The sequence below is a fragment of the Gymnoscopelus microlampas genome (genome assembly GCF_963454915.1).
Source record: "Gymnoscopelus microlampas genome assembly, chromosome: 23".
In the NCBI taxonomy this organism is placed as follows: domain Eukaryota; kingdom Metazoa; phylum Chordata; class Actinopteri; order Myctophiformes; family Myctophidae; genus Gymnoscopelus; species Gymnoscopelus microlampas.
In genome coordinates, this window is record NC_139960.1 from 31,444,049 (window position 1) to 31,471,447 (window position 27,399).

The 27,399-nt window shown below is 42.4% G+C and overlaps 1 protein-coding gene across 5 annotated transcripts in view; it reads right to left on the minus strand.

Annotated features, from left to right (window-relative positions):
- The window catches only part of LOC311039471 (plexin-B2-like), a 238,074-nt gene that overhangs the window by 11,112 nt on the left and 199,563 nt on the right, over window positions 1-27,399 (minus strand). For all 5 annotated transcript variants that reach the window (XM_084049375.1, XM_084049374.1, XM_084049373.1 and 2 more), the window contains 20 exons: window positions 26,664-26,812; window positions 25,346-25,475; window positions 18,238-18,374; window positions 17,136-17,318; window positions 15,641-15,752; window positions 12,722-12,931; window positions 12,162-12,245; window positions 11,801-11,905; window positions 9,259-9,395; window positions 8,799-8,899; window positions 8,014-8,246; window positions 7,203-7,384; window positions 6,271-6,337; window positions 6,004-6,150; window positions 4,825-4,902; window positions 4,057-4,135; window positions 3,728-3,828; window positions 3,366-3,450; window positions 2,840-2,991; window positions 1,155-1,315 (listed from right to left, as the gene is read on the minus strand). In XM_084049375.1, coding sequence (XP_083905501.1) covers window positions 1,155-1,315; window positions 2,840-2,991; window positions 3,366-3,450; window positions 3,728-3,828; window positions 4,057-4,135; window positions 4,825-4,902; window positions 6,004-6,150; window positions 6,271-6,337; window positions 7,203-7,384; window positions 8,014-8,246; window positions 8,799-8,899; window positions 9,259-9,395; window positions 11,801-11,905; window positions 12,162-12,245; window positions 12,722-12,931; window positions 15,641-15,752; window positions 17,136-17,318; window positions 18,238-18,374; window positions 25,346-25,475; window positions 26,664-26,812 — 2,633 coding nt within the window. The remainder of the gene's footprint in view (window positions 1-1,154; window positions 1,316-2,839; window positions 2,992-3,365; window positions 3,451-3,727; window positions 3,829-4,056; window positions 4,136-4,824; window positions 4,903-6,003; window positions 6,151-6,270; window positions 6,338-7,202; window positions 7,385-8,013; window positions 8,247-8,798; window positions 8,900-9,258; window positions 9,396-11,800; window positions 11,906-12,161; window positions 12,246-12,721; window positions 12,932-15,640; window positions 15,753-17,135; window positions 17,319-18,237; window positions 18,375-25,345; window positions 25,476-26,663; window positions 26,813-27,399) is intronic.

The following is a 27,399-nucleotide window of genomic DNA, read 5'->3' on the forward strand; positions in this document are numbered from 1 at the left end:
TTTCAAGGACCCCTAGTTTAGTGTGCATGATTAGGCCAGGGAGGGACCCCCATAACTGAGAGTGTACAAATGGACACTCACAGGTCCCGTTGTTTCCTAACTATCAACAATTTAGCTAGGGATTTTGCATAAAATAATATGCCCAAAATAGGGATAAATGAATTGATTGAATCGATCACTAAGATGAACTGTTGCACCTCTACACTGAAATCTTAACAAGCCTGTGAACAAAAGACAATTTGAGGTGGGACACTCTCTCCTCCACTCTGAGCCTCCAGAGGCTGATAAAGTGATAAAGTGAGCAAGGAGAAGAGAGTGTCCTGGGACGCCGTTTGAGGTGTGAGGTGTGAAAGAGATTTCCTCTTTTAGAATCATGGCAATGCTAGAGCGTACCATGATATGCAGGGGTATAATAGTCAAGGTCACATTGAACAAGAGCCCCGGGCAGTATTTCCAGGGCAACGTGAGGGTGAATACTCCAGCCACAAACTTAACTTTCAAATCAAACTAAGTCTAAATGTTGATCTGTGTGTTGCTTTGTCATTTACTGCTGTTTATGTTTGTGTGCAGAGCTGCTGACCCCCCTGACATAGCCGCGGGAAGTAGTTTTGACAAGGGGGGTCCGTTCAAAACCCTCAACAATCCACTTAACACGTCTGCTATGAACATTTTCATGTCAAGGACCTCCAGATCGATACATTTTGGCAGTGCCCCTATTTTAAAATATTTTGTGCTAAAGAGAGAATCATCTTTATGTAAGATTAGATTTAGTACAACCTTCTCCTACTCGAGGAGAGTGAAATCTATAATCTGAATAGTAATTCTTAAATCTTATGCATTCTCTCACTGGGTTTCACTTCTAGCCAGTGAAATAATAGTGAAATAAAACTTTTCCTCATTACTGGGGACCAATTAGAACCCCCTCAAAGAACCCCCCCCCCCCCCCCCACACACACACTTTGAGAAACACTGTGCGAAACCCTCCTCTCCCTGTGTCATAACAGCCTGACAGTTAAATGAAGCTTCTACCTGCAGGCTATATCCACAAGAACCTAATTACAGACCTGTGGTTTCATTTAACTTTATACACAGGATCTCAGGTCCGTCCGTGCGTGCGTGCGTGCGTGCGTGCGTGCGTGCGTGCGTGCGTGTACCTGTTGGTCTTCCAGATGTGTATGGTATCTTCCTCTACGTTGTCGTGTTTGGCCGCCTGCTCGTCCAGGAAGTCAAAGAAGTATTTGACGGCGGGGGGGACACCAGTGCTGGAGCACAACACACTGCGGAAGAAATCATCCACGAACTGCTGCAGAGTGCCCTGGAACACACACACACACACGGTCAGTACTGTACATGTGCCGAAGTTATTGAGAATCGGAAATCAATAAGGTTTGAGCTTGATTCTTGCGGGACCTGACGTGACGCCATGTCTCGAGAAGCAAGATTTCATGTCATTGAAATCAAACCAATGGCACAAACATAATGCTGTTCTAATAAAGCTTTTGACTTCTGTAGAATTTCTTCCCAACTACCGGTAAAAACAAGGAACATGAATTTAATGGCCTGCATGCAAATAATTGCTTCAATGTAGCGCCTCAGTTGAAGCCAACATGCTCTACCTTAGATTGATTGCGGCAAAATCAATAGAAATGTACGATCCCCATACTTAGTGCCGATGCAAACTGAACAACTCCATGTAATGCATAGATGTTCTGTAACATGAACCCAAGCGTCCCAATTCTGGGCGAGGAATTCTGTATCGATCAGTAATTGTTGCGGTAAACGGAGTCGGAGACACACACTTCACGTTCTAAGATAGAAGTTTAATACATGAGCTCAAGGGAGAAGTATAAACATTCAGGTTGGAGGTACAGTAGTTAACGAAGGAAAGCAGGGAGAAAGCACAGCATACATAGATAAGAGGGGTAACTTTCTTGCGTCACAGGACCAAGCTGTACCCTAAACAACAACAACTACCAGACCTGTGTCATGGCATCTTGACTATGATACTCAGATGGTCAGAATATATATACAGTATATTATCATAAGAACAAAAGGTATACAACTTAATAACAATATAAGATGTGATCCTTCCATAATTCTTCCACACGTCATAATAGGCGAACGTTTGTTCGTTGTTGTTGTCTCTAATAATAATAACAATAATAATAATAACATTTCTTTGTATTGCACCTTTCATGACATGAAATGCAGCTCAAAGTGCTTTACGGAGCAAGAATAAAACACAAGTGCTTTTTAAAGGAAACGGGCCAACCATGAACAAAGCATCTCATCCGCTATGATTGGTTGCCTCAGAAAAGTGGTCCATGTCATTGGAAGAAAAAAATAAAGTTGAACTCTCCTCATATTTTGGAAGTGTTCCACTATGCTGAGTTAGTTGCTGAGTTCAGCAGTTTTTACAAAGGGGGGGCCGGGTCCCAGGGGGACTGAATGGGGAAAAGCTACAGTATGTATGAACGTCCCTCATGGTATTTTTACCTTTGACTTTCTAAGTGTTTCACTGTGTTTGTACCGCCGGGCGTGACCCAAAGCTAGGTCAAAGACACACAACAACTTAAATAGTGTTCTGTTATGTTGTTTTTTTTGGCTGAATGGTCAGCTCACACAGTTCAACTTCCACTGCTGAAGCAATATAGAAAAAGCTAGTTTTTTTCTGGGCATGTGATAGTAGACAAACATTGGCAAACATTCTGTGCAAATAGCAGATGTACAAGCTCACAATGCATTGCGTTGCAACATGTTGTGAGCTTGTAGATGTTTAAGTGGTCAATCTATAGGATGAGTTCAGTTGATGACATTGCTAATGTCTTTAGTTACTTACTTTGACAGACAGCAGTCTGGTCAGGTAGATCTCAGTGATAGCTTTGGTCATGGCCTTGTCCTTCATACTGCCTCGCTTTGACTTCCCTTCATCCATCTCATCTGCTGGTCGCACCAAGTGGAACGTGTTGTCATCCTCCAATAGGGCGTTCTCTACAGACAGAGAGAGAGAGAGAGAGAGTGTGTGTGTGAGTGGAGCATGTGTGTGTAATAGTCTCAAAACCATTTGCAAACGTTTAAATAGATTTTCCATCTCGCACACACATTTTCAAACATTCACATTTGAAGATTGATTTCTGAACTTGTATACTGCTTTGCAAAATATGTGGTTAGACTTGGCAAACGTGTGTGTGTGTGTGTGTGTGTGTGTGTGTGTGTGTGTGTGTGTGTGTGTGTGTGTGTGTGTGTGTGTGTGTGCGTGTAGGTGTGTGTAGGTGTAGGTGTGTGTAGGTGTGTGTGTGTGTGTGTGTGTGTGTGTGTGTGTGTGTGTGTGTGTGTGTGTGTGTGTGTGTGTGTGTGTTACATACTCTCTTCATGGCTGTCCTGGTGCTGATGGAAGGACTGCTGTGTGTGTAGAACTCTGGACAGAACCAATGTGGCGTTGTCCCGAACCTAAACACACACACACACACACACACAAACACGTCAGGTGATACAGTATGTACATCCTCAAAATTAATTTATATTAATTTATTTTACCAAAATGCAATTCACTACTCAGACAGGATCTGGTTCACACACACACACACACACACACACACACACACACACACACACACACACACACACACACACACACACACACACACACACACACACACACACACACACACACACACACACACACACACACACACACACACACACACACACACGAGGCCCAACTCACATTATAATGAGCCAGAGTGTTGAGTCTCTTCCAGCGACCCTCCTTCTGTGAGGTCAGGTCAAGGTCAGACAGAATCTGACCCGTGGAGCCTGGGCGCCACTCTGTGGGCAAGAAGTCAAACATGATTGGTTAAAACATGCTTGCTTGACAACACAATTAGGATTAATTAGTCAAATATGTCAGTGAGAGAGTTCCCATATGGAGCCCCATACCCAGTGCTACTGCGTACACACAAACACGCACGCACACACACACACACACACACACACACACACACACACACACACACACACACACACACACACACACACACACACACACACACTTACCCAGTGCTACAGTCTCCACCTTGGGTCTCTGTGAATAAGGCAGGTTCCTGTACACCTGATCAATGATTTTCTCCTTCACCTAGAAAATAAATTATTATTAGATACATTTTTTAGACATATCCTACTATCCTACTATAAATGTAAGAAACCTCTGTCATTCTGTCTGATCCGCATTTTTCTCCTCAGTGCGTTGACCAATTGATCTGAACTTCGGATATGAAGAGAGTGACGAAGCCAAATTTTTCACTTTCCCCAAATGTAAGCTGTTTATTTGTGTTTTTTGTGAATGGTCCTCACAGGCAATAGGATCTGTAGTCGTGGGTTCCATAGCCTGTATGGACAGTGGGTGGAAATGGCAGGTATGGCCTAGTGGCTACAAATACAAAAAAGACAAATACCTAACTTGATAGCCAGCGACCGTCTAGTTTGGAATCATAACCTTTAATTGGTTTAAAGGAACATAAAATTAAAAAATCGGAACCTTATTTTACGTTGGCACATCTGAACGAACCAAGAATTAAATGTAGACAATCTACTGTGCATTTCTGTTCCTACCAGGGGAAGGACACACTAACCACATGAATCCTAGCATTCCTGTTCTAGGGCCGAATATTCAGTGAAAATACAAGCTCACGACACTGTGCAGAAAATAGCAGACATACAAGCTCACAACACGTTGCACTGCGAGCTTGTAGATCGGCCATGTTCAGCACGCGACACCGGTGGGCAACCACGTATAAATCAGGCATTATGTCATGATGGACCCACCTGTGTGATGGTGTCACAGCTCAACACCTTCACCGGTGTGACGTCTGGTCCCTCCCCGTGCACCAGCACCTGCAGCGTCTGATAGGAGAAACACAGCCGTCAGTCATACACACGCTTTCCTGTGATTGGATAAACTCATCGGTCAAATACATAAACTATTCAATTAGCATGTAAAGCAGTAGTAAAAATACTAATCAAAATTGTATTATTTTGGTGTTAGTTTGTGCTTAACTAGTACACATTACTATCACCATGTATACTATGAAGTGCATACTGTACCCAACAAGTTGAGTCTACCTTTAAGAGCGCATCATTAACCCATTAAGACCTGAGACTGATTCTACAAAATGTCTTCTAAATCCTAACAATTTCCTGAACTGTACGTATGTTTCTATATCAGTGATGCTCAAACTTTTTCATGTCAAGGACCCCCAAATTGATATGTATTTGGCCGCAGACCCCCCATCTCAAAATGTGTTGTTCCAGGGACCCCCCAGAGGCAAAAATTTGAGTTACAGACGCTTGCTTTAAAAATGTATGTATTCAAAGATTTGCATACATTTTCACGAAAAAAAAGCAGATCTACAAGCTCATAGTGTGGCACTCGGTGCCGCGATATGACCTTGTATACCTGCTATTTATGAATAGCCAAAGAAATCGAAAATGTCACAGATGCGTTCCCGGTCTTAATGGGTTAAGTATACTAACTCACTAGTGTGCAGTATTGGCATTAACTGTAGTGCGTTGGTTCTCAAAGTGGGGTCCGGGGACCCCCAGGGGTCCTTGAGGGAGTTCCAGGGGGTCCCCAGCTAAATGATAGATTAGGCACCAAATGGTCTGTAACTCTGAGAGCGTACAAATGGAACCAAATGCACCCTAACGGGTCCATTTGGTTCCATTTGTACACTCTCAGAGTTAAATTAACATTAATTTTACAATATGAATTCGGGTCCCAGGGGTATAAATGCCATTAAATGGGGGTCTGTAGCCTAATGCATGTCAAACTGGGGGTCCTTGAAATTAAAACGGTTGAGAATCACTGCTAGAGCCGTAAAAAAAATCTTCTCTTATGGGGGTCCCTGGCATATCTTTTGAAATGGGGGTCCGCGGGATAATAAGTGTCAATTTGGGGGTCCTTGACATGAAAAAGTTTGAGAACCACTGCTGTAGTGTACTCACTAGTGTGAGGTATTCTACGTCATCTCCCAGCAGTCCTGTGTCGTTCAGAGTGTACTTTGCTTTCTTCAGCTTAGCATCCACCGGTCCCTTCTCCACCTGGTGCTTCAATGCCTTGTACAGCTTGTACAGAGGCTCCCCTGCTGTGTCCTACACACACACACACACACACACACACATGAATTGAATGAATGAATTTGGGGTACTTTAAATGCTGAAAAAAATGATTATAAAGCAGTAACACAGAAGTAAAACATCCTGTTTTGTTACCCTGAGGAACTGGTAGAGACAGATACACATCCAGTTACACAGCATCCGCTCCACCACCGTCTCTGACCTGCATGGACGCACACACGCACGCACGCACGCACGCACGCACACACACACACACAAAAAATAGGTTCATTAGTACATAAAATGTATAAAACAGGATACAAATTTTAATGAAAAAATCGATTTGAGTTAATAGTGACAATCTACAAGCTCGCAACGTGTCACATTGTCATGCATTGTGAGCTTGTAGGTTGACAATTTTCACTATTGCGTGACGCAGTTGTATAAAAAGTATAAGATAGGGCTTAAGTGGTTAATCAAACAACTGATTATAATGATTTGTTGATATACTGTATATATTTCCAGTATAAAAAATATATTTTCTTGATTATTCGATTAATCGAAAAAGTTCTATAGAATAATAGGCTCTATGCACAGCAGCCATTTTGGAGAAAAATTGGGTCTCTTCTGACTTCCTTCACAGGTGTTACCAATGATACTAATGAAGGCTCTGTTCTATTCTGGTCAAACAGAGTCAGGGTGCTGATATTGTGCATGTTGGCTCACTAGAAATACTAGTGGGTCTCAAAGTGTGGTCCAGGGACCCTCATGATTCCTTGAGAGGGTGTAACTCTGAGAGTGTACAAATGGAACCAAATGGACCCTCCCGGGTCCATTTGGTTCCATTTGTACACTCTCAGAGTTATGGGGGTCCTTGAAATTAAAACGTTTGAGAACCACTGTGCTACACTAAATGGAACAGAGCCATTCATTAGTGTCATTGGTAACACCTGTGAAGGAAGCAAGGAAGGGGCCCAATTTCTGTCCAATATAGCTGCTGTGCATAGAGCCTATTGCAAAGAATATAATTGACAGTTGCAGCCCAACATGAAATAGTGTGTGAGACAGTATAGTGTTTATCCCCTCACCTGCGGAGCATGAGTTTGGGGTTCTTGCTCTGAACGTGTTCGTCCATCAGCTCCAGCAGCAGTGTTCTCATGATGTCAGTGTAGTACTCCAGTTTACCATGCAGAGCTACGGTCAGCAGAGACGAAAAGTACACCCGAGCCCTGGCGTTGAAGTCTGGGCGGCTCTCCAACGTACGGATGAACTGGACAAAGCGCAACATGAAGTTCAAAAAGCAGCAGTGGTGGAAGACGCTCTCAGATGTTTTACTTAGTAAGTAAAAATAGCAATACCACAATGTAGAAATACATGTACTAATAACAACCAGTCTCCATCTGGGGTGAAATCTAGACACATAGGGTTAAAGTGGTTAAACCGATCTTGATGTTATATTAACCCAAGACCTGAGGCCTATTCTAAAAACGTTTTCTAATTCCTAACAGTTTTTCGAGAAAAAAAAAAAGAAAGATATAAAAAATTTAAATATAACAAATATTTTGTTCCAGGGACCCTCAGAAGCAAAGATTTGAGTTACACATGTTCGCTTTAAAAAATATATATATTCAAAGATTTGCAAACATTTTCACGATTTTTCAAAAATAGCAGATCTAAAAGCTCATAGCCCGGCACTCTGTGCCACGCTTTGAGCTTGTACAGTATATCTGCTATTTTTGAATTGCATAAGAAATCTTAAAATGACACAGATGCGTTCCCGCCCGGTCTTAATGGGTTAACTCATTTTACTGGGGACCCCCTGGAAACCCCCTCAAGGACCCCTGGGGGTCCCTGGACCCCACTATGAGAACCACTGGTGGAGTTACAGGTCAAGCTCACATTGATCAAGAATGTCTTGCTGTTGAGCAGGTTGGAGAACTGGTTGAGGGCCTGGTTGACGGTGGCCCTGCGGCCTTCTGGGATGTTGAGTTTCCCGGTGATCATGGGGTCGTTGTCGCCCTCCTTGGACGAAGTTGCAAAGAAGTTGCGGTCGGTGTAGGTCTTGTAGTCCAGGAAGGGGATGCGCGCTTCGCTCAGCTCACTGGTGTGGTCCTCCATCTCGATCATCAGGTCTGCCCAGGAGGAGAGGTCAAGGGTCAAATCAATGGAGACAATTTACCATATTGTTGGTGTCGGGCAGAAATCTTGTGTCTCCATAGTTTTTTTGTAAATGAATGCCCTACTTTGTTAATCACGCAAAAATTTGCGAAAATTATATTTTCATACATACTGTATATATATTTGTTATCTTTATATATTTAACCAATGAAAGGTATTAACATGAGCTTGTGACTAATAACTACATTGGATCCATTGGAACGCAGGTTATTTTTTGCATTTCCTGTAAAGTAACCGCTTTGGACATACAAGGTTTTCAGCAGATATTCACACTGCAGCCATTAGGTGACGTGCTGTTTTTTTGTGAGAGTGCACCAACTCTCAGGCTTGAGTTATCATAAGCTGCGCGTCGGTGTTGCACACCAAAAACAGCCTAGCTATAACCTCACAACGCGTCGTGCCGCTTTAGGCTTATGGTTAAATACGGCTAGAAAATAAAAAAATGGCATTCACAAAATTGCCTACTTAAAATGTTGATAGTAAAACAAACGTGGGCATGCATGTACCAGTAAACTCCTTCTTGCAGCGGTCTCTAACGCTCTCCTCCAGGTTCTCCAACTGATGTTTCACCTTCTCATACTCTCTCTCTGCCTGCTGACTCTTCCTCCTAACACACACACACACACACACACACACACACACACACACACACACACACACACACACACACACACACACACACACACACACACACACACACACACACACACACACACACACACACACACACACACACACACACACAAAATAAAATTGTAGGGTTCTGACAATTATTTGGGGACCACTTGCAATATCCTCAAGGCCAACAGGCTGAGAATCAATGCAATAATAATACATAATGTGTATAACAGCTTGTATACTGTAAATACTATAGCAGCAATAGCAACATAAACACAACATTAATCCAACTGTTATGTAAACCCAGACACATACATTAATGCAGGTGCGTGCGTGCGTGCCTCATACCTGTAGCAATATACAGACACAGCGATGAACAGCAGCATAGGCAGTATGACTCCTGGTATAATGATGGCCAGAGGCACCTCGTCCTTCCTGGCGTAGTACACCGATCCCACCGTCCACTCCCCGTGACCGAACTTCACCTAAAGGATCACACACATTAGTACATTAGTGATGAATCGAATTATCATTCAGTTCAGTGTTCCAATCATTTTGTTCTCTTCAAAAGATTCTTTCCAATGATTCCTTCACCGCCTCCGCTTCTGCCCTCCTCACATAGTTTAGTCCAGTGGTTCCCAAACTTTTCAGGCCGTGACCCACCAAACATAATCATATTTGAACTGGGGACCCCCCCCCACCCTGATAAGCACTTGGAATGTAGGGAATAACATTTTGTTTGACTCGGTTCCACAAATAAATATTGTGCACATATTGTACAGATCTACAAGTAGATCGGCTATTTTCAAAATGTTTGCTTCTTTCTTGACAATTTGGACAATGTTGAGTAGCTTTTATAGTATAGTTTGTTGATTACTTTTGATGCAGAAATGGTATTTTTTTTTGGGGGGGGGGGGGGATAGCTGATCTACAAGCCCACAATGCCTCGCAATGAGCTTTATCTGTAGAGCCGAGTCAAACTAAATGTAATGCCTGAACTCCTACAAATCCTACAAATCCTATCAGGGTGGGGGGTCCCCAGTTCAAATATGATTATTTTAGGGGGTCCCAAGTTCAAATATGATTATTTTGGGGGGTCCCCAGATGAAATATGATTATTTTGGGGGGTCCCCAGTTCAAATATGATTATTTTGGGGGGTCCCCAGATGAAATATGATTATACAAGGTTGAGAACCACTGCCCTAGGGGACCCCTGTCCAATAAGTATATAGAGTAAAAGTAGTTATTATATTTATTTATTTTTATTTGGCCAAGCTGGATGTATTCGAACCCCGCGGTGGATTCGAACCCCTAGACTCTGCGGTAGTGGGCAGGCACTTTTCCCCTGTGCCACCCGAGTACCTTTTTTAATCAGTAAGTTAATACATTTCTGACTGTTAGTTTTAGAGATTTAATTGGATACTGGCGTTGGAACCATGTTGCTCTGTGTTGACAGGATGATTTTCTGTGTGAGTGTGTGTGAGTGTGTGTGTGTATGTGTGTGTGTGTGTGTGTGTGTGTGTGTGTGTGTGTGTGTGTGTGTGTGTGTGTGTGTGTGTGTGTGTGTGTGTGTGTGTGTGTGTGTGTGTGTGTGTGTGTGTGTGCGCCTGTACGTACGCGTGCGTGTGTTTTCTCCAATAAGAAGCAGTGGGAGGCGAGCATGTTTTTTTCCCCCACATCACAGACACTCAGAAGATGACTGACAGCACCCTGGTGGGTGTGTGTGATTGACAGCACCCCGGGAGGCGTGTCTGTCAGCGTGCATGTAACACAGATTTCATCACACCAGCTCGTTGTGCAACACACATCCTCTATTTTCAACCGAAGGGATTTCTACCAACACTATCAACTAACACTTTTCACACAGTCTAAGGCAGGGGTCTTCAGCGTTTTTCAGAACAAGGACCCCTTGGCAGAGAGAGAGATGAAGCCGGGACCCACATTATATATTGTATAAAATATATATTTTTTCATAGATTTCATAGATAGCTTCATAGACCACTTAAACTGTCAATACTACGTAAACTTGACCTTTCACTCTGTACTTGGTCTGCTTTTTTCCCCTTCTACACCAAACCTCTCCGCGTCGAAAATAGCCGATCTACAAGCGCATACTTGTAGATTGGCTATTTTTTGGCTAAAGTTCACCTCAGAATAGGGATGCTGGGTTGAAGTGGTTAATGTAAAAATCACAAAAAGATTTGGCGGACCCCCTGTAGTATCTCTGAGGACCACCTAGGGGTCCCCGGACCTCCAGTTGAAGACCCCTGGTCTAAGGGGTATTAAGGTGGTTGTAGCTGAGTGAGTAGATAGATAGATAGATAGATAGATAGATAGATAGATAGATAGATAGATAGATACTGTAGATAGATAGATCCCCTTAGACTCTCTAAGGGGTATAACGGTGGTCGTAGAAGAGTGGGTAGAGAGGAAGTCTGGGAATCAGAAAGTTGCCGGCAGAACCACTTTGTGCATGTCAAAAGTCATATTCCGATGAAATGTTTGAGGCATGTAAACGAGAATTACTTTTATTTAGCGTCCATGTAAAACAGTTAAATTGGAATCTCTGATCTGAATGATTTAATTCTAAATGAAGAAATATTGTCCATGTAAACGCAGTCAACTTGAGAGGCGAGTGTTCTGGTAGGGCGATCTGACAGACGTGAAACTGTTGCGTTCGTGCTCGTCTCGCTCACACGCCCACACGTGTCAACAGCTGAACGTTGCTGAACGTTTCTCTGTGTGCCGCGTAGAAACACATTCACACACGTGCACAGTGCAACCCGGCGGGTTCCGAGCGAGAACGTGGGTGTTGTGTCTCTTCCCGTGTGAAAAGACCTTCTAGTGTGTTTTCCTGTAGTTGTGTGTGTGTGTGTGTGTGTGTGTTTACCACTAAGTCCAGCAAGTCAGCATTGGCGGTGTCTCTACGTTGCCGTTTCTTCCTGCTGGTTCCTTTAGGTTTTGGAGACGGAGCTTCTACAAACAACTTCTCCTCCTGCACACGCACACGCGCACACACACACACACACACACACACACACACACACACACACACACACACACACAGCTCTAATATTCATTATCCATTCTACAAACAACTTCTCCTGCACATTTAAAGCATTTATTTGCACTGCGTACACGCCTACACGGTGATACATTGTAGTAGGCAATGCCACTTAAAATGTTTCAATCCAAATATGTATTGAAAACGTAATATTAATGGCGCTGACAGTAAAATACATGCTGTGTACCTGCAGTATGTTAACGTGACACAAGGTGTCGCCCACAAACGCCTGGGCTTCTGGGGCCGTCATCGCTTTGGAGAACCCTCGACCCTGCAGACAGACAGACAGACAGACAGACAGACAGACAGACAGACAGACAGACACACAGACAGACAGACAGACAGACAGTAAGTAAGATCATGACACTGTCCTGGTGTCAATGGTTATTGATAAACGGCTGACTGTGACTCGTGTCATGTTATGAATATTGTACCAGATACTGTCAGTAATAAACGTACAGTACAGTAGCTATTTACAACAATGTGGTACAGTACTTGACTACATGACAACATTCTATGTGTGGACAAAATAAGACAGCCACATCTTGATGTACAGATAGTCAGATAACATGTATCTCCATATTTAATCTTTTAATGTTCTTTTTCAAAAATGTAAGCCATATTCTATACTTAGTCTTATGAAAAAGTTTGTGACCCGGGAGCTTGTAGTTGGAAACATTTTGGACATTTTTGCCTGATGTTGATACTGGTCTCAGTGATAATGTGTGTACATGTATGTGTGGTTACCGTGACGATGATGATGCCAGCATCAGTGATGATGTTCTTGGACAGCTTGTCGAAGGTGGGGTCGGGGTGGTACTCGAAGCCCTTCAACTCCTCCTCGATGTTGTCCAGCATCAGGGTGGTCTTGAAGGACTGGCTCTCGAGGCTGCGGACCACCGCCGGAGAGTAGAACTCCAGGAAGGAATCATTCTGACTCAACACCTCCTGAATGAACTGAGCGAGAGAGAGAGAGAGAGAATTCTTAATACTTTAAAGATAAAAAATAAATAAAAAAATAGCAGGTGTACAAGCTCGCAGTGCGGCACGAAGTGACACGCTGTGAGCTTGTATATCTGCTATTTTTGAATAGCCAACGTATGGATAATGATAAAGTGGTTAAAATGATTGTGACAATGTATCGCCAAATTTTGCTGGGGACCCCCTGGTGTGGGTCCCACACCAACCAACCAGGGTTCAGCGCCCTGACTTTTGTCAACATGAGTTGGTCCCTGTCATCTGTGGACGTTCACTTGAACACATTGGCCCTCGTTCATGAATGGAATGTAGAAAACAGCGCGGACAGGTCGTTTCCTGCCATGTAGGGTGGGGGTAAGGAGTAGAGATTAAGGAGTAAGGAGATTTTTTTTACTGGAGGGACAAATAAGAACCCCTTGTTGGGCAGTTGAAATGTGCATTGGAATTGTCAAATGGCTGTAGTAGTAGTACCGTGCAGCTGTTCAATCCTCCAGCTACTGTATGTGAACATAAAATAAAATAAAAACTTGATCTAAAAAAAGCAAAGCTACAAATAAGGATACACAAATAAAAAAGGCATAGACACATAAAAACATACTACAGTACATTTAAACTGTTCAAATAGGCCAGTGTACATAAAGAGCTGTGTGCAAAAGGAGGTTATGACTGCAGCTCCCAGGAGCCCCACACAGGTTGGTGGAGCTGATTTATAGCACTTAGAATAAAAGCAGTTCGATGTATAAAACCCACAACATTCCACATTTACTCATCTCACCTGGGACGCTGAACGTACAGTACACACCCTGAGGGCGTGCACTCAAAACAAAGAGGTGTCGGGGTGGGGAGGGATCCAATATTTTGTCAAGGGTGGAAACCTTGTATGTCCAAAACTGTTACTTTTCAGGAAATGGGGGGGGGGGGGGGGTGTTCCAATGGGGATCCAATGTAGTTTCATACATACAGTGTTACAAATGTTATATGATACTGAAATGGCCATTCTCCATAATATTTTGTATACTTTTGTACTTTGACTTACAGTAAGTAGGATTTTGAATGCAGGACTTTTACTTGTAACAAAGTATTTTACACTGTGGTATTGCTTACTTAAATACAACATCGAGCACTTCAGCATTATACTGAACTTTACAATGTTTGTTTTTTTTCTAATATTTTGTATCCCTCGATTTTGTAACCCTTTTTTTTTTTTCACCCGGTGCCAATTTGCTAAGTGATCCTGGGCACTACACTCCCCCCACCAGCCTAGGGAGGCCAGGGCCGAGCTCATGCCTCCTTCAATGCATGAGAGCCAACTGACCTTCTTGTCACCTGACAGGGGGGAGTTTCCCTGGTTGGACGTAGCGCGTGGAAGGAACACGTTATTCCAACCAGTTCCCTTCCCCTCCATCAGGCGCCCCGGCTGACCAGGGGGAGGCAGTATAGTGACCAGGATTACTACATGTTTTTGTGAGGGTATTAACTACCCTAGGAGACACGGGGAGAACATGCAAACTCCACACAGAGTAGGCCCTTTCGCCAACCCCACCTAGGGTATGGGCACTGATGACGGAGGAGAAGACACGCCCCCAGCGCCCACAGCATCCCCGGCGGGAATCAAACCCAGGACCTTCTAGCTGTGAGGCGACAGCGCTACCAACTGCGCCACCGTGCCCCTCTGAACTTTACAATGTTGACTTCACTTTACAGCTTCCACTGGAGCCACTTACTGTGGCTGACTGTGACTTTATATACATTATATTACACACAGTACAGGATTGTTGATATTGCCCGTTTGTGTGGTTATTCAGTTTTATTAGTCCTTTTTTATTACTGTTATTTTACCTTTCTATCTTCTTTTATTGTTGAGGAAGCTAAACCTAACTACAAAGCCTATAAATGGTAAATGGAGCGTTTATATAGTGCCTTTATCCAAACTTCTTTACAATGTGCTTTACAATGTGCATTACATTCACCCACACCCACAGACAGCGAAGGAAACCATGCAAGGCACCAACCTGCTCATTGGGAGCAGTTACCGTGGGGGTGCAGTAAGTGCCTTGCTCAAAGACACGTCGACTCTAAACCAGTAGCAGCCGGGGATCAAACCGATAACCTTCCGATTCCAGGATGGCCGCTCTAACCCAACTAAGTCACTACCGCCCTACAATTAATGCTGCTACTAACTACATTGTATGTGGGTCCAGCGGTGTTGATTTTTGACAGCAAATTTTTATTTAGTTTTAGTCTTTTGAATAACATTCCATTTAGTTTGAAATGTTTTTGTTTTTGTCTAGTTTTATCTACAGTTGATTTAGTTGTCAAAAAATTATTATGGCAGGCCTTGATGTTCGTAATGGCTGATTTTACACTTGGTTGCATGCTGAAAATAGCCGATCTACAAGCTCAAAACGCTTCGCAGCTCACAGCGCGTCGCAGCGCGCCGTCCTGGAATCACAACGCGTCGCAGCGCAGCGCAGCGTTGTCTAGTTTTTATTTGTTGATGAAATTTTCAATATATTTAGTCTTAAATGTAGTCATTGTAGCTTAGTTTTTATTTAGTTTTCGTCAGTGAAAAAAGGTAGTCCTCGAACATCTTTCGTCATAGTTTTAGTCGACAAAATCAACACTGGTCCCCGGCAAAATGAAATTCTTGCTGGAGTTACTCCAAGCTCACAAAGATCAGTAATGTACCTCTGTAGAGGAGGGCGGTTGGGAGAAGTCATCAGTGGATGGAACCACCTTCATGGATGCTCTCTGGATGAGGTCGAATCCATTCCCCTCCACCACAATCTTCCTGCCTCCACTGCACGCACGCACGCACGCACGCACGCACGCACGCACACACACACACACACACACACACACACACACACACACACACACACACACACACACACACACACACACACACACACACACACACACACACACACACACACACACACACACACACACACACACACACACACACACACACACACACACACACACACACCACATGCACACATAGACGACACAGGAAGACAAACAAATTATTTTTTGAAAGCTCGATCGATCAGCATGAACATTAACATAATACTACATTCAACATCCAACTCACTCGCCTCACAAATATTATCTGTATAATTTTGATTTGTGTGTTATCGTGGGAACACAGAGCGACAATTGACCATGCACGTTCAACTGACAGTGTGTGTGTGTGTGTGTGTGTGTGCGCGCGCGCGCCAGTGGCTGGCAGGGAAGAATGGTGAAGTATTCAGCCAATCCACACAAGTTATTATGAGCACAATATTACAGTGAATGTACAGCGGCTCTGACTGCCGCAGGCGACTCTGTGGGAGCCCACAGAGTTGATACGGTAGATATTGCACAGGCCTTGCAGGAGATTACACTGGTATTGTTGAACCTCCAGAACGGAGGGATGGGCGGGGGGTGTGGGTGGGTGGTAGGCGGGCTCCCCACTGTGCTCACCGGGCCTGTTACATTTATTACATAATCGCAACCTAATCGCAGTTTTTTAAGCCGTTCCCTATTATTTTGCATAATCGTTGAAGAGTCGTTTCCCATTCATCTGCATAGTGACAGCTGGATGAAATTAACAGAAACATATTTCCATGGCAAAAAAGTTTTAAAAAAGTTTGACGGACAACAAACTTCACAAATGTATTAATGTTTGTAATTATTATTATTATTAACACATTCAATCCGGGAACGCATTGTCATTTTTTATTTCTTTGGGCTATTCAAAAATTGCAAATATACAAGCTCATAGCGCGGCACCGAGTGCCACACTATGAGCCACGCTAAAGCAAGTCTTTCGCACATCTACGAAAACAATAGGTGCGTAAGACCAAACACTGTCTTCAAATGCAAAAAAAAAAATGCATTAAATGGGAATATAACAATGTTTTGGTCACAGACCTTAAAGCGATCCTAAAGTTTAAGATAACCTGATAAGTCTAAGACTGGAACATGTTATATTCCCATTAAAGTAATGTTCTTCCTTTGAAGACAGCGTGCAGGAGTTTTTTTCTGTTACGCTATGGGCATTTACAAAGCCTGAAAGGCAAACAGAACTGTCATATTTGTATTTACTTATTCCAATTCTCAATCCCCCAAAAATCCTTAATCGCAATTATTTGTACAGTATGACAATTCCTGGAGCAGTAAAAGGTGTTCTGCTGACCAGAAGAAGCTGTCTCTGGGGTGGTAGTCTTGTATCTTGGGGTTGTCATAGTACTGGAAGGTGAAAGGGACGTCCTTGGTGGTGTTCTTGCCGTACTTCACAGTCACCGTCAGCTGCTCTGAGGGGACCTTCTGACCCTGATACCTGCCTGTCTTACACCTGATCGCACTGCCAAACCACAGCCTGGAGAGACAGACAGAAAGAGAGAGAGAGACAGAGAGAGAATATATGATTGTATGAATGCAAGTCAATGTTTAATTTTCCTGAAAACAACCGAGTGAAGCAGTGAATGGAGAGAGAGAGACAGACCGACAGTTTGAGTATGTGGTATGGAACTAAAATAGTCTCAAAACTATTTGCAAATACATTTTCCAACTCGCACACCGATTTGCTAATCTGTAAATAGATTTTACAGATTAGAACACACACACACACACACGATTCCTAAACCTTTATATTGCTTTGCAAATATGGACTTGCATCTGAAAACCTGTATATCAGGCTTACTGCATGGAGGGTGAACCCTTTGTTGACCGGGGTCTCCCAGTATACAAACAATATAGCAGATTTACAAGGTCACAACACGTCGTGTTGTGACCTTGTAAATCTGCTATTTTCGCTGAAAGTTTGCCTATTATGACATGGCCAGAATGGGCTTCATGAGGTTAAACATGACACGACAGACAGTGTACAATTGTTAAGATGTCATTGCTACTAGTCTAATGTACTGTATTTGGTTCTAGTTAAAATATTGAATTAATTATCTTAACCCATTAAAACCGGGAAAGCAACCGTGCAATTTTAGATTTTAGCGTTGGCTATTCAAAAATAGCAGATATACAACCTCGCAGCGCGTCACTTCGTGTCGCGCTGCAAGCTTGTACATCTGCTATTTCTGAACATTTTTGAAAAATCTTGAAAGTGTTATTCAAAATAATTATGAAAACGTTAGAAAAATATTGATTTAGAAGGCATTTGTAGAATCGGCCTCAGGCCTTAACAGGTTAATTAATCGTAATTGATCTTAATTAAAAACAGCAAGAAGAAATAATGTAAAATGTATTTTTCTTCTCCCTTAAAAGTTATGGACAGGAGTGCCTACACTTGACAGGGCACGGATCCCACAGTGACTGTGACATCATCTTTAGTGGCCGTGTCCAGGTGTGTCCCGTTGATGGTGATGACGGTCCCACCGGCTGCCGGGCCCCTGACCGGGTGGATCTCCTCTGGCACCGGGTCCTGGAAACAAGAGACATTGTGTTAAAATCAATAAACACAGTGTTAACACTCTGACCGCCGGGCCCGTAGCCTACGGGCCGATAAATCCAACCGTAAAGCACCGATCCCGTAGCCTACGGGCTGTGGTGCTTTTTCCTTTTTTTCGAAAAAAAAAAACTTTTTCCAATTCTCGATACGGCACATTTCATTGTAACACCACCGGAAACAGAATTAATCGGGATCCGGTTTTGCCGATCCCGTCGTCCCTCGTTCTAATGACGAAACTGAAACCCCATTTTCTCCTTGTAGTTTTTTCTCCTCGGTGATCACTTTTTAAGATAAACCGTTCTAACTACAACATGGAGGCACCGTTTGACACGTGGTCTTCAGTGGTCGAACGAGGCAGATCTGCGCGATGTTTACAAACAGTGCACAGCTCAATTCTAAGGATTTTAACAAGGTCTATGGCGACGTGAAAAAAACAAAAAACAACAATAAAACATTGGCACTGGTGAGTACATTATGAGATTAACCTCTGGCGGTCAATGTGTTAATAAGTACACGGTTCCTAATCCCGGTGCTCAGGGAATCTGGACCGGGACTGGTTTTCCATCTTACTAGGGTGTTAGATGCATTCAACACACATCTTTTTCAGTGGTGGAAAAAGTCCTCAAATGTTTTACTTAAGTGAAAGTATCAATACTGCAATGTGAAGTACCTCTGTTACAGGTCAAAGTCTGGAATTCAAAATTTACTTGAGTAAAAGTACAAAAGTATAGGTATCAAAATGTACTTAACTCATATATGCGTTTTTAGGGGGGGAAAAAAAGTTTGCTAGCAAAGTCCCCCCCCCCCCCGCACACACACACATATATAAAGTATCAGGTCAGATAAGAAACCCAGACAGTTTTCTCTCAGATGTCTCTGTGTGCATTGATCTGGTGAAAGCAGGACTCAAACCACACCCTCAATTAGTAGAAAATCCGTCTTCGTGGCCTAAAGGGGGTGATTTAAAAAGCACAGGAGGTCCACACAACATAACATGGACTCCACTAACTAGCCTGAGGATAAACAACAACTCTCTCTCCCCCTCCTCTAGAGAGGCTGGAGATAAACAACTTGACCTTCTCCTGACAGGGAGATGGACGGAGTGACAGAACAACTCGCCCACACTTCCTCTCTTGTCTCAGTCCAAGCGTACTGCCAGTCACTTAGCTGTGTGCTGAGCTAACACTGTCATCCAACCAGCAAACAGAGAGGGGGGGGCAGAGAGATGAAGAGAGAGCGGGGGAGCAGACAGAGAGAGAGAGCAAGAGAGAGAGAGAAAGAGAGAGAGAACCAACAAGGCAAACAGAGAAAAGGGGAGAAACCAGAATGTCACAGTGACTTCGATAAAGTGAGCGAAGGCCATTGGACAATTGAATTGAAAATGAATTACTGAATGTTAAAACAGATTTTGAAGACACGACAGCAGTGGTGTAAGTAACTAAGTACATTTACTCAAGTACTGTACTTACTGTAAGTGCAATGTCTTTACTTGAGTATTTCCAATTTCCAATGTGTCACGATGTGACGCATTGTGAGCTTGTAGATCTGCTATTTTCAAAAGATTTGTATACATTTGAAAACTTGAAATGGGACATTCTGTATAATAAGTACTTTTACTTTTTGTACTTTAAGTACATTTTGATGCCAATACTTTTATATTGGAAATATGAGTATTTCTATCTTGCAGGATTGATACTTTTACTTAAGTCAACACAATCATTTTCTGTAACAAAACGTGGACTTTCTTCCTGTGACACATTGTGAGCGTGTAGGCCGGCTGTTCTTGGCAAAAAAACACCATCGCGCGACAAAGTATGGATCAGGCTTTAGAGAGGAAGAGAGAAACTACAGTTTTTGCTGTGGCGTCGCTGACATCACAGCGTCGATCACAACATAAAGCAAGCACAACATATCGTTGCTATTTAAATGAATGCCCTACTTCATCATACCACAGTGTCACACAAAAGAAGAAAAAATAGACAATCTGCTATTTTTGCTACCTTTTGAAAACATTATGAGATTAAGTGGGTTTTATAAATATTGAACCAATTTAAAGTATTAACAAGAGCTTGTGACTAAATAAAACTACAATGATCCATTGGAACACAGCTCCTTATTTTCCATTTGTTATGGTGTTATATGACGGTTTCAAAGACTCCATAGCGTAGCTACATTGAAAATGAGGGCCTGCCCCTCAACTGTACTCCGAGTTGAAATAAAGGTTATGATGATGATGATGATGAGGCAGCAAGCTGAATGGTGGCAAAAAATAAAAATAAAAATAATAATAATAATAGTAATGAGGAAACGTGAAGCAGTCAAGAATATTGACAAAAGGAGACAATCGCAGCAGGCGGCGCCTTCACAAACACCTAGTTTGATTAAGGTTTGGCCAGCTGTGACACAAACGTGAGGCAAAAGCAAACACACATTCATTGCTATTCCTCAGAGTACGGCGTATATTGCGTTCCTCTGCGAACTTTCCAACTCAAAACCCCCCGTTCTGAGGAGAATCCTGATATAACGACATGTACACAACCGTCTGCCAGCGGGATACTCAATCTGATTGGCTTGTCAGCGCTCATCTTTACATTCATCGTTGGTTTGCCTACTTTGACAGCGGGACCATTAAAGAGACGTGTGCATATCGCACCGAGCGACGCAGAGGAATAAGACGGCGGTTAAAAATTTAACAAGTCATTCTGTGGAAAGAACATATGAGACATATTTAACCCATTTAGACCGGGAACTCATCTGTGTCATTTTTAGATTTCTTTGGCTATTTGGCTATAAAATAGCAGATATGCAAGGTCATAGCACGGCACCGAGTGAGCTTGTAGATCTGCTATTTTTTGAAAAATCAGAAAATGTGTGCAAATCTTTGAATATATATATTTCATATATATAAGCGAACATTTTAAACTCAAATCTTTGCTTCTGGGGAGGTCCCTGGAACAAAACGTTTTGAGATGGGGGTCCGAAGCCAAATACAACCATGGAGTGCCAAAACCGTATATATACGTTTTTTGGAAAAAAAAACTTTCCTTCACAGCACCAGGAGATATCATTTTCCGAAGATTTAGACTCCAATCCACTTCCTGGTTAACTTATGACTTCAAAAGCCTGTATCTCGGCTCCTCAAAAACGGTTAAAAATCCTGGCACTCAGTGTACTCTGTTTAAAAAAAAAACTGGCACCCCATGTGTTAAAAGATTTGCAAAAATGTTCATTATTTTTCAAAAAAGTAGCAGATCTACAAGCTCATAGCGAGGCACTCGGTGCCGCGCTCTGAGCTTGTATATCTGCTATTTTTGAATAGCCAAAGAAATGAAATGAAAATGAAATGAAAATGAAATGAAAATGAAATGAAAATGAAATGAAAATGAAATGAAAATGAAATGAAAATGAAATGAAAATGAAATGAAAATGAAATGAAAATGAAATGAAAATGAAATGAAAATGAAATGAAAATGCGTTCCTGGTCTTAATGGGTTAAATAAATAAAAACCTAACAGCATGAGGCGGTACAGCTCAGTTCATCTGTCAGTGCTTAGTCTCATATTTATTTAATATTTAGCATATTGCGGCAGGGAGGTAAACAAGAAAAACAAGTAGAAAGACTGCACTCATTAGAGTGCAGACCACCACTACAACTGTACTGTACAAATGAAAACATGCTATTTACGCCTGAGATAGGAGTAATTGGGGCGGTAGTGGCTCAGGCGGTAGAGCGGTTAGTGGTCAATCCCCTGCTCCTGATGAGCGGTTACGGCCTTGTAGTCCAGGGGCCAAGCCATATTTTGGTACCACCTAAGGTGACCATAAAGTTTTTGTATTTTTGTCTTCCTACATGTCTCTAGTTTATATTTTGGTATGAGAACCCTTCCAATCTTGTAGCTTAATGGCAGTTATCACTACCTACCAGCTAATGTATGTCTACACAAAGTAGAATCTTTGTGTCTCCTACCGGAAATACACCTGGGCATCAAATTATTGCGACAAAAAACAAAATATATCCATGTATTCAAGGCTTCATGGGGTGTGCAATTGATAACTTCTCAGATTTTTGGTGTTTGCAAAAAGACTGCTTTCCATAAGCTTGTAAAAGTTGACCCTCCTTCGGTCTAGGGTGGTCATACTGTAGCTGAATGGGTAGAGAATCCCCCTGGGAAACGTAAAGGAGGAGTTAACCCAAAAAATGATTTATTTTCTATCAATTGCACACCCCATGAAGCCTTGAATACATGGATATATTTTGGTTTTTGTCGCAATAATTTGATGCCCGGGTGTATTTCCGGTAGGAGACACAAAGATTCTACTTTGTGTCTCCTACCGGATACATTAACCGGTAGGTAGTGATAACTGCCATTAAGCTACAAGATTGGAAGGGTTATCATACCAAAATATAAACTAGAGACATGTAGGAAGGCAAAAATACAAAAACTTTACGGTCACCTTAGGTGGTACCAATTTGTGAAAATATCAGTGTTGGCCCCTGGACTATTGCATGGTTTCCTCTGCCGTCAGGGAGTGTGTGTGTGTGTGTGTGTGTGTGTGTGTGTGTGTGTGTGTGTGTGTGTGTGTGTGTGTGTGTGTGTGTGTGTGTGTGTGTGTGTGTGTGTGTGTGTGTGTGTGTGTGTGTGCGTGTGTGTGTGTGTGACTCTATATAAATGCATTTAATAATGTAATTTTGCTGATACTGTACTGTACTGTACATAATATACAGAATATCCATTCATGGACAGTAAATGTATGCCCATAATACTGGTGATAGATTGTAACCATTGGTTCTCAAAGTGGGGTCCTTGAGGGAGTTCCAGGGGGTCCCCAGCTAAATGATAGATTAGGCACCAGATGGACCCTTATGGGTCTGTAACTCTGAGAGTGTACAAATGGAACCAAATGGACCCGTTAGGGTCCATTTGGTTCCACTTGTACACTCTCAGAGTTAAATTGACATTGATTTTACAATATAAATTGTGGTCCAAGTGATAGAAATGCCATTAAATGGGGGTCTGTAGCCCTAATGCATGTCAAACTGGGGGTCCTTGAAATTCAAATGGTTGAGAATCACTGCTAGAGCCGTAGAAAATCTTCTCTTATGGGGGTCCCTGGCATATCTTTTGAAATGGGGGTCCGCGGGCTAATAAGTGTCAATTTGGGGGTCCTTGACATGAAAAAGTTTGAGAACCACTGCTGTACACGACAATATACTTGCCCATCTATTTAATATTTAGTTCATGCTAAACAGGCAAGTCTGGACAGAATTCCCCTCACAGGAACCAAAAGGTGTCTATATTTACATATCTGTGCTGGCCTTCTCCACTTGATTGTAACCTCAACCTTAGATCCTAAGGGGGGGGGCAGCCTACTGAACATTCCCTCCACGTTTCACTAGAATCTGTCCTTTTCAATGCAATACTGCATCAGGTCTTAAGGGCAGCGCACTGACCTTTCCTACAGAGTTTCATCAAAGTCCAGCTATCCGTTTCCCCAAGTTATTTAGCAAACAAACAAGCCTGCATCCAGTGGTGGAAAAAGTAAATGCGACACGTTGTGAGCTTGTAGATCGCCTATTTTCAAATAGCCGAGGTGTCTATGAATTGAATACCAAGGCCCTCATTGGAAACAAGTCCGCAAGGACTTTTATGAACGGACCTGTTAGACAAAGTATTTTAAATGTAAATGTGTTGTTTTACATTCTTTTGCCTAATAAAATATTCAATCATATTCAATCAATCAATAAAATAGGGCTAAAGTGGTTAATGTGTGTTTTATAATGTAAGAATTTGTATCTGCAAAGTAACTAAAGTTCTCAAATAATTGTAGTGGAGTAAAAGTACAATATTTGCCTCTGAGATGCAGTGGAGTAGAAGTAAAAGAAATACTCCATTAAAGTGAAAGTATCTCAAAATTGTACTTAAGTACAGTACTTGAGTACATGTACTTAGTTACTTTACACCACTGCCTGCATCCAACTTGTTTGTTTGCTAAATACAGTAACTGCAAAAAATTGTTGGTTTGTTTGTTTGTTTGTTTGCAAAGTAACTGATAAAAACTTTTGATATAAATCTACAAAAAGGAAAACATACAATAGTTTCAACTTTAGTTCTGAGCAGTGTTGGAGGGTACATGAAAAATATAAGAAAAACAAGACAAACAAAAATGTAAAAGTGATTAAATCGGTTGTTCTGTTCGTATTTCAGCATTTGCTTACATTTGCTGATGGCTTAAAGGCAACAACCACTAGAGTAAATATTAATACGGTCAGAGAGTGAGAGAGAGAGAGAGAGAGAGAGAGAGAGAGAGAGAGAGAGAGAGAGAGAGAGAGAGCAGAACATAGCTCATGCTGTAAACATTGTGTTGTGTTTAATTAGTGTTCTAGGGACTGTTGAGAGACTTGGAGAGAAATGTTCTACAGTCTCCATTGATTCTAGTTTAGGCGTTCGATTTCCCTGCACCACAACTGAGAGGACAGAGCTGTGTGTGTGTGTGTGTGTGTGTGTGTGTGTGTGTGTGTGTGTGTGTGTGTGTGTGTGTGTGTGTGTGTGTGTGTGTGTGTGTGTGTGTGTGTGTGTGTGTGTGTGTGTGTGTGTGTGTGCGTGTGCGTGTGTGCGTGCATGTTGAGCTTCTTCTTCATAAATCCTTTGCTTTCTTGAAAGAGCTGAAGGAGTTGCAGAACCGAATGTAATCTAAAAGAGCGTGTGTGTGTGTGTGTGTGTGTGTGTGTGTGTGTGTGTGTGTGTGTGTGTGTGTGTGTGTGTGAGAGTGTGTGTGTGTGTGCGTGTGCGTTCTTTCCATCCAAATCGATCAGGTGAGTCCAGATGTAAGCTATAATCTTGTATTGATCTCCTTCCTCTATTGAAACCACCTCAACCACAAATGATCACATAATTAATGTTTAGTATTCTACTATGTGTTTGTTTGTGCGTGTGTACACATACCCTATAGGTGAAGACAACGGCAGACCTCCCCGTCTTCCCCCCCTCCACCTCCACCTCCACCTCTCCTCTGTTCCAATCAGCTGGCAGGTCCACAGGGGGACGCCGTACCGGCCCGATCTCACATACCACACTACAGAGAGAGACACAGAGAGAGAGAGAGACAGAAAGAGAGAGGTACAGATAAGACAGCCGCACTCTTCACATTTCCCTGATATTTACCTGAACGTTCCATGAAAAGTCCCAGTTCTCCCCCTATAGGCCACAGCAGTGGCGGCCATTTTGTGGCGCCACAGATAGAAAACCCATTAATTTTCTTCTCCTCTATGCTGAAAATATTTATATAAATTATTTTAAGCCTGGGACCAAGCCACCCAGGCTCCTGGTGAATCATCATGACCATACAACATTTGATTCTGTGTAAAACGATTTAATTATATTTTAGACTATATTTAATAAATACACATTTTTGCAGGCCCTTTGAAATTCTCAAATGTCACACCTGTAGAAACAATATTTCTGCGTTTACATGGCTGCACCTACATGGACAGGTATATTCCACTAACATTCGGAATGACTGCTCAGAATAAAATGCCTCATGTAAACACCTCAATTGGAATAGAATATTCTATTCCGGTCTGGGTTAGGAGGGGTGGTATATACGGTTTGAATCGGGGTATATTTACAATATAAACACTTTATTCCGAATGCTCCTCTCTGTTTGGAATACATGCATTCTTTTGCACATGTCCGCGCTCAGTAGTGCTGTCAGATTTGGCCAAAAATGACAAATCTCTAATTATTATTATTTTTAATATAAAATATTGTATGCAGTAAAACTTTAATTCAAAGACTGCATAAGTCTATGTATGCCTCTACATGCATCGGTCGAGGTTGGTGCTGAGAAGTGTTCTCTCCGGCTGTAACATGAATGATTCATTCTGAATGAATAAATATTGTCCATGTAAACGCAGTCAGTGTTTTAGTCAGCTGTTGACGGTGGAAGAGTGTCTAGAGTCTAGACTGTCTGCACGCTGCACCCCAGTAGCTGTTCGCTCTAGGATCACATCACCACCACAACCTCACTGTCTACCTCTGTTTGTCTGTTCTAAAGACACAGAAGCTCAAAACACAAGTTCTGAAGTTTAGGGCCCACAAGTTCAAAACATTCTCTCTCTCTCTCTCTCTGGCTGTCTGTCTCTCTGTCTGTGTCTATTTGTCAGTTTGTCTGTCTCTCTCTCAGCCTCTTTTATGTCTCTCTCTACTGTACGTTCCATTAAAACAGGAATGCATTTAAACAACACATGACTAAATGAGTGACCTGGTGGAGACAGAGTATCTGTCCTCCTGGTGCACACAGTCCACTCCGGCCACGGTGATCTTCTTGATGTCCTGCTTCTGGATGCCCAGGTTGGAGCCTTTGATGGTCACTGAGATGCGACCGTTCAGGGGACCGAAACGAGGGATGATCTGAGGGAGGAGAGGAGAAGAGAAGATGTTTTCTTTTTTTTTAAGGCAGCAATTCCTAAACCGTGTGCAGGGGATAATACAACATTAACGTAAAGTCATGTTAGGAGACTGTCTTGGTATTTTCTTTTTCTATCTGTGGGATAGGGACTACGTTGGTTCTGCTGATCCAATCCAAAACAAAATCGACGTGCCCTGTGTGTTTATGGAAATCTGATTCGATTCGGTCGGTCGTTAAAATGGCTGTCGTGTTAAAGGAGTAGTTCACCCCAAAAAAATCTTATTTTCTATCAATTACACACCCCATGAAACCTTGAATTCATGGAGATTATTTTGTTGTGTTGTGTGCTTAATTCCATGTATTTGTGTGTGTGAATAAACTTCACATGGAATGGAACAGAGTGAAGGCAGACAGTGTTCCAAGCTAAGAAGCAGCCAGACAGACTCTTAGAATGATGATGGTGTCTGAGCCACCAGGGCAGGAGGTGGAAATGCAATATGAGCCAACAGAATTGATCCTTAAAAAAAAGGAAAAAGAAAGAAAAAAACAAAACACTATATACCGGTTTAGTGTAGTGTGAAGAATAAAA